The 12502-nt window shown below is 38.4% G+C and overlaps 1 protein-coding gene and 1 long non-coding RNA gene across 4 annotated transcripts in view; one reads left to right on the top strand and one right to left on the bottom strand.

The window, feature by feature from the left end:
* The first annotated feature begins 7 nt into the window (after window positions 1–7).
* LOC147339243 (uncharacterized) lies at window positions 8–7161 on the top strand. The gene is made up of 4 exons (XR_015129016.1): window positions 8–2423; window positions 6114–6291; window positions 6400–6438; window positions 6553–7161. It is a non-coding gene; the product is annotated as an uncharacterized LOC147339243 (long non-coding RNA).
* The window catches only part of scml2 (Scm polycomb group protein like 2), a 26985-nt gene continuing 18721 nt past the window's right edge, over window positions 4239–12502 (bottom strand). For 2 of the 3 annotated variants that reach the window (XM_086291083.1, XM_086291094.1), the window contains exons 8-14: window positions 10073–10377; window positions 9672–9804; window positions 8400–8606; window positions 7447–7620; window positions 6957–7172; window positions 6538–6692; window positions 4239–6261 (exon numbers count right to left, since the gene is read on the bottom strand). In XM_086291083.1, the coding sequence (XP_086147209.1) occupies window positions 6136–6261; window positions 6538–6692; window positions 6957–7172; window positions 7447–7620; window positions 8400–8606; window positions 9672–9804; window positions 10073–10377 (1316 nt within the window). In that variant the 3' untranslated portion in view covers window positions 4239–6135. The remainder of the gene's footprint in view (window positions 6262–6537; window positions 6693–6956; window positions 7173–7446; window positions 7621–8399; window positions 8607–9671; window positions 9805–10072; window positions 10378–12502) is intronic. The other variant, XM_086291099.1, reaches the window with a different exon arrangement.

A 12502-nucleotide genomic window follows, 5' to 3' on the forward strand; every position in this document is an offset into this window, starting at 1 on the left:
GGGGAAGGACACCGCCAAATCATTATTTTTATCTGAGGGATGTCTCCATGAGAAGAGATTTTTGTATTTTCTGTTCAAACGTCAAGTTCAATAGTGTGTTCTATAGATGTACAAACTGTCTGGCTAATTCTGTTCTGTATAGTCGTGATCACAAACAGGGGTTTATCTTGTACTGTATATCTACTCACTGGACAATCATAGGTTATAAGAGACTGTAAAGAAAATTATCTAGAATCTGCTGGGAGGGAGAAATCTGAACACTTTCGGTGCTGGGTCCTAGTCCTGGTGGAGCTGTGGAAGTGAGAGAAATATTTTCCAGGAGAAACTGCTGATTATGTTTAAAGTGCATATGTGTACACGCCAGTTTCAATACAATGTACAAATAAAGAGTAAGCAAGGAAAAACATGAATTCGTAAATACAAAAAACTAGTTTGGATTTGATCAGAGTGTCACCATCTACTTTTGACTAATAGCTAAATATTTTGTTTCCCACTAATATTATTACTGAATAACTGAAATAAAGAAATAAAATCATTTGTAGGGCTGTAACAGTATTAAATGAAAAATGCAACGCGACTGTGAATTGCCATGTGAAATTCTCCAAACACTCAGTATTTGATCAGTTAAGTATTTGGCCTTTAGTTTAGTTTGTGATTTTTCCGTACTGTACCTGGCACTGATGCCTTAAAGGTATTCCAAGACTGTTTCTTTTATTTGTAAGGAGTGGACAGAGGGGTTGACACATTTTGTAAGAAAGAGAAACTCTTGAGGTTGCCATGCAGACTCTAGTTTAACACTCTTTTCGCCCTCTAAAACCTCAGCAGCTTGGGAATACAACAAAACAAGAATCTGTAACCTTTATGGATTTTTTTTTCAATCTGTTTCCAATATCTGCACGCAAGGGGAAGTTTGATGACAACCACTTGATATTTTTATTCAGAAGTGTACAGTATGGAATAACACTAAACAGACTTTTAAAAAAAAGTGACATAGAGGAGAAAAAATAAACACTGAAAACAAACTGTAAGTATTTAAAAGATGCTCCATGCTTAAAACTAGCTAGGACTTATCAGATTTGAATCACTTTTGTATTTTTGTATAAAAATGTAAATACGTTTTTAAAGGAAAAAAAATGTTGCAAATTCTTTCTTTTGTAAAATAAACAAATAAAAAAATTAAAAACAAAGAAAGTTTTTTTTTTTCAAAGTTTACATGATTATTTCCAAGCCTTTGTATATTATGGAGCTGTGCAACACCTTCAGTCTTGTATTTATTTTGGGGGGACAACATTGTGAAAATTCCATTACTCTATATCTAATTCATTTTAACAGCTCATCGGGCTGCTTAGTAACTGTGCGTAGAAAAAAAGCCAATAAATGTGATTGCAATGAAATGAAAGGCCTATTGTGTGACACTTCATTTCAGCCCCGTCAGATCCAAAAGCACTGAGAGACTCTTCCCACTAGATGGTAGTGTTTTAACGTTCAGGCTCCTAGCTGCTATTCAGATTTTTCATGAGAAGGACCCAGCATTAACTAACTTTCCTTCACTATGGTTGGACCTCATGCTTGAATCCAGTCATACTAAATTAGGTACTGATACTTAGACAATCTTCATTTTAAAATGTAAGGAGTAAAAAAAAGAAAAGAGAAAAGAAAGAAAAGAAACATTGCCATATCTGTTCTGACCAGTAAACCTGACCACACTTTCCATACAACAGACCTTGAATATTTAGTTACTAACCCAATGCAATAAACCGGCAGTCTCAGTCTCGAGTCTGCAAATGACTATTAACACAGCCGTGAAGAAAAATATTAAATTTTTAATAAGAATCTTAGACTAAAGGTGATGTACACAAGCTGAGATCATTTAATCAAAATTTGCACTTGTTCAAAAGATTTTGAAAGAGTAACTCAATACATTTACTGTATTTTTCGTTTGTTTGCTGGTTTGTTTTTCGGGGTATATAATTGTACATTGTCACGTCTCAAAATCTACCAGTTGTTGCCTACTGTCCATATTTACAGTGTCTCTGGTTATAAAGAAATACATGCATTATGTTATTTTATTTATCTGTTTAAAGAGCTTTTATTTTCTCCAGGGTTTTGTTTTGTTTTTTTTTGTCTTCTATCCCTGGTCCACAAATAGCCTGCTAATTATTGAATAAATAATTAATATCTTATCTCTCTCTCACTCAGACTCCATATATTACCCATTTTCAGTCCCTCCAGCTGCTCCTTTCACATTTATGAAGCTGTTAATAACTAATCGTCATGTCTTTATGTAGCTATAGTTACGATAGCTTAGCTATCTGACAACTACAAAGAAAGTTTGAAAAAACAAACTGTGGCCTTGGAAGGGGTATTACCACCATTTATATACCACCTTTATATACCACCTATTTACAATTACTGTTTCAAAGGTAAATATTATAGTTTTACTTTCACAACGAGTTATAGTTGCTTCTAAATCTCATACTACAGCACATTTTGTCAGTGAGTGCAGTGTGAACTGAACTTTCTCTTAGGGACCCAAGTCTCAAACAGCTCTTTGTTTACATATCTTGAAGCTAGCTGTTAGCCTCTGCAGTTAGCTAATGGTTAACTACCCATGTGCTCCTTCCTAACCAACCCCCGCCGTTACGTTATGTACTTAACAATTTTCCCTTTACACAAAAAAATAAATGAAATAAGATGATTTAAACTTTAAAAAAAATACCCGTATTGACGAGAACTATACACTGACACTGACTACTTCAGCCCAACTGAATTAGACGGTAACATAAAAAAATAAATACATACATAAAAACACTCGATATCATTAATGTTCTCAGTGTGATTTATGAATGTTACGTGATTACTAACACGCAAAACAGACACATCACCTGTCGGGGCACTGTTTGGGTTCAATTTGAGTGTAGGAACACTCGACGTCGTCAGGACTTAAGCATTCCCATTTTAGCGACCATGTTTAGCATATGCGTGTATTTCTGTTTGCAGTTTCCAGCAGCGATGTGAATTGAATGTGACTAATTCAATTTGCACTAAATAAAGAAGAATTGAAGTGTTACTGAATATTTTGAAGTCAATTTATCTGAGTACACACTGTTCATATTTAGGATCTCTGTAATTATGAGAAAACCTATTACATTTATCTTCAGTGAATTATTTGCTCCAAGCCAAGGGCATTTGTTTTGGGGGTTTGTTTTGTTTTATTTTTTTAAACCCTGCTCCACAAATAGCCTGCATATCTGTTTGATTCACTTTAGGGAGCAAAGTGCTCTCTGAGGGCAGTAATTTATCTCTATTGCTAATTTTTAACTGTTACTTCATATTAAATATATTGACTGATTTCCCCAGATAGCCATGAGAAGAATATGATGTGTGTGTGTGTGTTTTTGTTTTTAAAGATTGTTTCTCACATAAATAACTGTGAATGTGAGACTGTAGCCTCCATAGGGGGTCATTGGACTCTGAGCACACAACCAGGAAGCAGCATGACTCCTCAAGAAAGAGTACTGCTGTTGAGCTATTTGAATTTCTTGATCTTTTTAACAATGACTCCTATTGAACTGTCACTTTGCCTAAACGAGACATCCATGACCATTTGACCCTTAAATCACACTGCTTGCTAGAAAGACACATAAACACAACCAACCAAATCTAAAAATGTTTCCATGCTGTTTGGTGTTTTCAGTTATGGATTATTTTTTCTGTCTCTTTATTCCCCACATTTTTATCGCAGGAAGCAGCTGAACTTACTTGGAGATTGGTTGAAAATATGAAGGCCAAAACACGCTGCAGTTTCACATGAGGAAAAGTGCAGGGCTGCAGGATGATTAACAAGATGGGAGCAGGAAAATGCTGATATCCTACACAACAATTAAAAAATGTTGCTTTTCCTGATGAATTATTGACAGTCTTCTATGCAAAGTGATTCAGAAAACAAAACTAAAGATCTCTTGGAACTGCTGGTCGGGAATCACCAAACTAGAAGATTTAACCCTCTCAAGGCAGGCGTTGCAGATTTGCAACAGTTAGACACTAACAACCTGATTACCCCACATACATATTTTATGAGTTTTTTTTACTCAGAAGTACCACTGCAGGACGTGGTTGTGCATTAGCAACTAAAACTTAATTTGAGCCTGAGAGGGTTAATAAACCTGTGCTTGTAGCTGCCCTGCAGGCCTTGTCCTCAGACCTCAAACACTAAGATGATGTAAACAAATGTTTAATCGTGTGAATACATATCAAACATATTTAACAAACATCTTTTGTTGAACATACAGTAAAAAGTCGTGTATATATCTATATATATATATATATATATACATATGAAATGCTGCAAAGCGAGATGACAAGGCATAGAAAATATACATGGTTGTTGTGCAGTCCCTCTATGCTTTAGCAATGAACACAAAATTCTAATGATGTAAAACATCTAAGAAGAAACAAACCTTACTAAAAACCTGAGTTTCACATTAAAGCAAGAACGGTTTCAAGTATCAACTTGTTACCACTACAGGAGAGCAACAGTGTGAAATGCAGCTACAAAAGACATGATTTGGTTCGAAAATTGTTCTGAAATGTTCAGAAAATGAGGATTTCTGCCATCAGTAACAGATAAATACTTTGAGACTTGTGAATAATTACTCAGACACAATATCTTCCCGTACGTAGTTATTTGACAGTGCACACACACACACACACACAGGAAAAAATAAAAAACAACAACAAAAACTGTCAGGCAGAAAGAAATGATTACACTTACGCTTGATACACTTTGTTACAGTACAAAAATCATATTTTAAAAATCAACTTTTTAGCTCAACTTTATACAAAACAGTTTCTCCATCTTGTGCTCCACCAGGAAAGAGCACTTTTGACTTCCTGTACAGCGCTCAAGCTTGACCTGCTTGCATTTCTATGCCAAAACACTTACAGCCTTCCAGTCATTGTATGTCTTCTGTGTATTTAATGGGTTTGACTGTCCAAGCATAATACAATCATATAAACACATCAGTGTTCAAGCTGAGACTAACTAGCTTGAATGTCCTGCCGCATACTGACAAACACAAATGAGAGAGAACTAACTCCTCGGTAACCGTTTCGTCTTGATCTACAGCCTGCGCTGTAAAAAATGAGAGTCATCATTTAAATAGGAAGTGTACCCGCTCTGCAAAAATGATATTGTTACCTAAAAGATTATAAATGAGGTGTTTAATAACTTCAGAAAACTGGGCTTCTCCAATATTTCCACGTTAATTTACATAAACTAACTAGGGCGCCCCTGTTGATCAGTACCCATCAATAATGCTCATGACTTCCTACATTCACTACTGGCATGCACAAAACTAAATCCGACAGTCTGTAAGAGATGCAGTCATTCAGAAGCTTTTATTGCCTTGTTAGAAATTATGCAGCGAGACGTTCACTGCCAGTACCTGAACTAACCTTCCACGTCTTTTGTGCAGAGCAGCCACCCTGAAAACCTGACCAGGGAAAGAAAAAAAATAAGCCAGACAGTAAATAATAAAATAAAATAAAAACAAAACCTATAGTGTACATCCGTGTGTATCTGTAGAGGTAAGTTAATAAAGACTGACAAATTATGGCATCCAGTTATTCAAAATAAGGCAAAAAAGACATAAACATAAACACAATGATCTATGATCAGATATCTGACACTAATTACAGCTATGTAAATGTTGACTTCATGTACTAAGATTAACTTCATGTACTTTGTAAAGAAGACGCCGATTTCAAGTTAAAACAGTCCACTGGGGGAGTTTTACTACGATTCAGAATTGCTTCGTTTTTTTTTTTTTATCATTTTTCCTTTAAGTGTTTAGACTTTTGCTAAAATTTTCCCCCAAATTCACAGCCGCTCAAATGCTGCTTCAAAGTGTTTTCCACAAATCCTGAAGTTCTGACGGTGAAATCCTCGGCACTTCCATTTTTCAGGTTTCTAAAAACGCCTCAGAATTCACAAGACGTAAGGCTAACATGATCTCAGTGTCCTCGTTAGTACCTACAACCGTGGCTCGTGTGGACTTCACTGCATCCTATCACTGCAGAATAATGCTTGTTTGTGTGTGTTTGGTTGACAGTGATCAAACAGACGTTCATCCTCTACTGCTTGGTCTGCTTCAGCTTCTCGATGTGATGACAGAGCTTTAGCGCAGGGCCCAGCTTCAGACCCATGTACTTCATAATGACGTCACTGCGCAGCAGCATCAGTGCCTTCCCATCAATCTCCTGTAGGGATAAGAGGATGTTTTCAGCTTGGTACGTACTTCATACTTTCTCTAAAACCGTCTAATAAAAATGTTAATGACTTTAACCAGACAACTTCCTTTAGCACAGCAAAGTAATGTATTGTGTATACTACTGTAGACCACAAGAGGAAGATCAGAGGTCGTCTTCGTCCATAATGTATGTTACTTAACATTTCAGTGCATGGCTGTTTGTTGAATTAAAATAAAATGAATTTTTATAAAAAAAGAGTGAGGTTAATTTAAATGAAATACTCACGTGTTTCCTGAACAGTTCCACATGCGGCCCGAGAGTGTGGGGATCGGCTTCTTGGACAAACCGTATGACATCATCAACCGACCAGGAGGAAGCGCCGTTTCCGGAAGCATCTTTGTCCTGTTTCATGTGGTCTGGACCTGTTGTTGAGCTAGCTGCTGCGAAGAATGAGAGCAAAAGGAAGGAAAAATAAATGAAGAATTATCAGAAAGGAAAGAAATGATCCCTGCAATAGTTTGATGTTAGGGTGAGCTGTTAACACGGCCTTGATATTTGTCTCAAAATTTGTAAAAAAAAAAAAAAAAAAAATTGGGTTCACAATAAAAGTAAAAGGGAAAACAAAACCCACGAGGCGAATATTTGTCTGTGTAGTGGTTAAAGAAAAACCTGGTGTGTCTGTGACTGTGTGTAATTAATCCTACCCTCCACTCGTCTGTGTGCACACACTGGGCCAGGTTCAGTGGGGTTGGAGCTAACTCGTCGGAGAGGCGGCGGCGTCTGTGCGTGTCCGGGGTAATACGGACGCTCCCTCTTGGCTGCTCTGTAGTCTGGCGTGTTGTGAAGAGGGCGGGGGCTCGGAGTGGGATCCTTAGAGGGATCGTTGTTAGGCAGGCCGTTCTCAGCAACACACAGTGGCTCTGTTTCAATAAAGAAAGAGGAGGAGATTAAGACTTCATGAGTGCAAGAAGAAAACTGGGGGAAAAAGCACGATGTACACAATGACACGTTGACAGACTCATTAAACAGCAGCGTGTCAAAAACTTTACACTACAACACACCACACTCCATCAAAGCTCGTAATAAATTTGAAAGCTTAAAAGCTCACAACCTTTAATCTTTCTCTTTAAAAAAAAAAAAAAAAAATTAAAGCTCTTCACTTTTACAGTCAGTACATGCACACATTTCCCCCACCTGACTTGGCCCTATTGTAGAAGCGAGAGTTGTTGGTGTAGGGGCTGAAAGGCTGCGAGCTGAAGAGACTGTCACTCTCCAGATGTTGGCACATGTTCTCCAGGAACCGCAGCACAGAAGAAGCACTGGAGGCAGAGGGCAGCTTCACATAGCGGATACCATGCTCTGACCGCACTGGAGGCAAAACATGGCAGCTATTAGTTTGCATCTGAGTGTGCGTGCGCGCACACACAAACACACACACACACACACACCACACAATATGCATTCACAGCTAAAGAAAACAGCAGATGGTTTTGGGTTAGCAGCACTCTCCATTTATAAACCTGCATATTTCACCCCATCCCACACGGCACAACACCCTCCCATCCAAGCCAAGCCTGCACAAATCCACAAATTAAAACCCCTCTCCCCACCCAACCTCTCCCATAGCCTTCCCGATCCGACCCCCCGAGGGAGACTCAATCCCAGAATCCCAAACCAGGTTAGACACACATGTCACTTCTTATTACAGACACAGTGCTCACATCAGCTGCTGCCACAGGCACCATCTTTTATTCCACCTCTCTCCTGCCTCTCTCACACACACACACACACACACACACACACACACACACACACACACACACACACACACACACACACACACACACACACTACATTCACATGTGTTTAAACCAAGTTCACTGGGCTGATTGCCCATCTAGGACGCACAGTGTTGGAAACTCGAAATTAAAGGCGCTGTTTTATAAGATGTGATAATGATTGTGAAAATATGCTCTTGACAATTAAATACTTAACCATCATTTTTTTGTCACTTTTTGTAACAATTACAGAAAAAGGACAAAGCATTTTACTCAAATACATGTTAGATGTGTCATCGACCTTCATTGATATCGATTATTAGATATTATATTGTTCACATATTATTCCATGGTGTTCTCCTGATTTACCTCTAATGACTTCTCCTCCTGTATGGGACTGGCTCTGCAGAAATGACAGCAGTACAGAGGGCTGGTATGTGCAGTCGACGCAGGCCTGAACAGCCTGCTGAAGCACTGCGTTGACTGGAGCTGGACCAAAGTGGTCTGGGAGTTGCTGCACCAGTTTTCGATCAAGATGCGGGCCGTAGTCACCGTGCTTGTTCACATAGACACACACTGAGATGGCACAAATACAGGAAACATTTGCAAAGAACACAAAAGAATTAGACTTAAAAAAAAAAAACAGATAGCAGAATACAAATTTTAATTGGAGTTTGATCGAGGCTGTTGTTACTAAAACTTAAATCGACAATTTATATATAGACTTTAATTTAAAACAGATACATTCGTTTCCACTCCGTAGCACATTATGATTGGCATGTTTTGACAATCTGCAGTCTCTCATGTACACAATCCTTGATTTAGTCATTTGTAGGAACCTATTTGAGTATTCTTGGTTAAAGCTCTACACGTACAAACTGCAGACAGACATGCCCCAAAGCTGCTTTAGCATTGCATTAGTTGAAGGCTCAAGGGCATTGTAATCCTGAAAAGTGAACCACTGATTCACTCTGTTTTTTCCAAGAATTTCTCTGTATTTGGTTGGATTTTCCTTCCCTTAGTTCCATAGTCCCCTCTTAGCATGCTGAAGCATGCTTCCTCTGAAGGGATGGTAACCAGATTAACCAGGTGATGAGTAATGGCTATGGTTTGTAGAAACAGAGAAGAGGTTTTTGGCAAAACTTCATAATATTCAAGGTGCATGGCAAAGGAGCATAAAGTCTGAAGTGGTTCTGTTGTATAAAGAACAACGTGACTACCTTCATCAGGGCCAAATAATTTTTCCATTGGTGGCTCATCAGAGAATACTCTTCCTCTTACTTACATCTTCCTCTTCTTTGTTATGTCCTTTTAGTGCCATTTGGTCCAATTTAAAAAAAAATCATGAGAATAGATAATTCATGCTACAATCCATCAAAACCCCAACATACTCTAATCTCTGTAAACAGAGTAAATGTAATCAGTTCTGCTCATTTCAAGCTTCTTCCATTTCGCACAAACCAGGTTAGACCCATTTCGGGTTTCTGTTAGAAGTATGATAGGGAAAGAAAAACAATCACAATTTCATCTAATTCATGTTAACGTCTACAAAAATAAAGCACACAAAATCATTTGATCAACCTTCCTATAAATATTTAGTATTGAGGCATTAAAATCTGTTTTGGTTTAGGTTTTTTTTACCTGTGCAAACTACATTTGTGCTGTTGTTAAGGTTGTTGTTGTCCGCTGAGACGTGGCTGATACTCAATCTGGTCTCTGGAGGTGGAGCTGTAACTGATGACGCCCCCAGGGACTGTACCACCCGAGGCTTCTTCTGAACCAAAAAACAAACAAAGCCTTTCTCAGTAAATCTCAGTAACCTACCTACAAAGGCTGTTAGATAATCATTTATTAACTGTCTCTTTTAACTCTTCTTCACATGGATGGCACTGCATACAGTGGCTTTTAAAGTAAGGACATTTTTACTTATACTTTCTTTTTTTTTATCAGTAATCAACTTTTGACTATTTTCTCTTTCTCTAAACCATTTCTGACATGGCAGAGTCACTGGCCAAGAGACTGTGGCTCTGGTGACATCTCACCTTGTTCTTAGGCTTAGGTCCTCTCTTCTTGTGTGGTCTGGGGGCCAGTTGAGTCTCAGTGCTAGTTCTGGCCGGGCTTTGTGACGCTCCATTTACCGCTGCTGCTGCTGCAGCTTCTGCCGCCGCTTTCAATAAAGCGATAGTCTGGGATTTGGGACGACGACCGCGGACACCCTTGCGTACAGGGAGGGGAGGCAAGGGGTTTGGCAGTCGGTACGAGGTCTGCATGGAGGAGGAGTTAAAAGACGAGCGACGTGTAGATGAGGTGGAAGAAACAGGGGCAAGCAGGGCACCAGGGAGGGTAACTGGAATAAAAGAGGATATGGAGAGACAGAATAAGTACATGGAAAAGATCTGAGAGATATAAGAAATCAAGATACTTCTCATTACTAAAAAGATGACATTCTAAAAGCTATTGGGCTGCAATTAGCTGCATCTCTTTCAGTTAACTTTTAACCCCGTAAAGCCTGAAACATGAAATAATTACTAGAATATCCTAACTTTTTAAAATTGTGTTTATTGAACCTTCTGACCTTTGAAAAAAATGAAGTGAAATATTAATCAGCATATGTGACTTTTTGTGCACATTTTTGTGCAATTCATTGCTTACAGTAGTTCATGTCTCTTATTGGATGCGTCAGGTTTTTTAAGGGGAAAGAAAAAAATCACACTGATGATGTAGAGGTGTCAAAAACTCATGTATCAGATGAGCTCCGTTTGGAATTACAAGGTTAACAAAGTCATCTTTATTCCGATTACTTATGAAAAAAAGGAAAAGCATCAAATAAGAAGCTAGAACCAGCAGATTTACGGATTTTGTTTGTTGCTTAATTAAAATGATTATTTAATTATCAAAATATTTGCAGATTGACTTTTATTCAGCTGGCCAGCTAATTATTCAATAACTGATGGTGCTTTACACACAGCAGCGCCCTAATCATATTTACTCTCCACCCATACAGAGGCTTTAAATTAAGATGTGCAGAGAATCCACTTTGCTGTAGGTCGTTGAGCCAAAGCGTGGAAAGCAAAAGTTAAAAGAAACACAAAAGCTGCGGGAAATGAATAACTGAGTCCTGCAGAGGAGATTTGTTTTGATTTTTCAGAGTCCCCTGGGATTGACAGGTCCTTTGTCTTCAGCTCCTCCCCGTTCTGAAATCAAAGTCAAAAGTCACGAGTCCCCAGAGAACCGCCTGAGTTTCCATTTTCATTTCAGTTTCACTTTTCAAACAAACAGAGAATTGTATGATTCTTTGTTATTTTGTGAGTTGGGACCATAATCTTTTGGCTACTTTCTCAAAAAAAAAGAAAAAAACAAACAAAAATAACAAACGCAACGATACATCTAACCTATATCTGAAATATTAACCTTAGGGGAAAAATAATTAGCAAAGAATACTATATTAATAAAAATAAGACATATATAAATATACAGTTGTAATGTTTATGGTTTTCAATGGCTTTTCTTATTACTTAAGGATGTTGTCAGATGTTGTGTAAACTGTAAAAACTAGTCACTGACATCAATATTGTGAAATGTTAGTACTGCACACAGGCTGACATCCAGCATGGGATAAGCTGGGGTCACGTATACGTGCTTCCCCAGAACAGAGACTCATGATCTGGCCTTCATCCCTTATGTCAAAATAAAAGACTCCACCTCCTCCAACCCAAAACAAATGAAAAAGAAATGTTGAAAAACAATCTTAACAACTCACATACAATTTCCAACTTAAAACGCTTTATTTGAATATACCTGAAAGAAATAACAGGTACTTTAAATTCCAATCAGCAGGTGTTAAAATAGTAATAAAGTGACAAGGAAGTGAGAGGAAAGGTAACAGCCCCTGGTACACAAAAATATGACTATGCAGTGGCACCAGCAGCCCTTTTTCATTTTTCATTAGCCTCAGCATGACACTGTGATAAAATCATATAATTATCAGAGTAAATGTGTGAAAGAAATGTAGCCAGATAACAGAAAAAGAAAGAAAGAAAGAAAGAAAGAAAGAAAGAAAGAAAGAAAGAAAGAAAGAACATCTCCTATTTCAATACAAATGTATAGCTTAGTGAGAGCAGGGGCTTGAGAGTGCATGTTAAAGCTCTCAAGGGGCGAAAGCTTTCATTAGAGCCCTTGACTGAAGCAATATGGAGCGACTATGGAAGGTCTACGGTATTCTCTGAGGGGCCAGTCTGGGCGCCCTGAAAGCTGCTTAATTGGGAAATGACTGAAAGTGGGCGTAGAAGAGAGCAGTGTCTTATTTCAGGGGGCGAAGGCTCACTTGCTCACCAGGAGCGGTCACACAAAGCGAGCTCAGAGAGCGGCGGCGATACCAACCTGCACGCACAGCGGTACGCTCATTCACGCTGAACTCAGAGTAGAAACCCTACAAAGGCAGATCAAAATATCTTTGCAGGGTACCAGTCAGT

Source organism: Aulonocara sp. 'chitande type north' Nkhata Bay, linkage group LG1 (assembly GCF_057382095.1).
Source record: "Aulonocara sp. 'chitande type north' Nkhata Bay isolate Kocher_YH1m ecotype deep benthic linkage group LG1, A_spYH_male_GT1.1, whole genome shotgun sequence".
In the NCBI taxonomy this organism is placed as follows: Eukaryota; Metazoa; Chordata; class Actinopteri; order Cichliformes; family Cichlidae; genus Aulonocara; species Aulonocara sp. 'chitande type north' Nkhata Bay.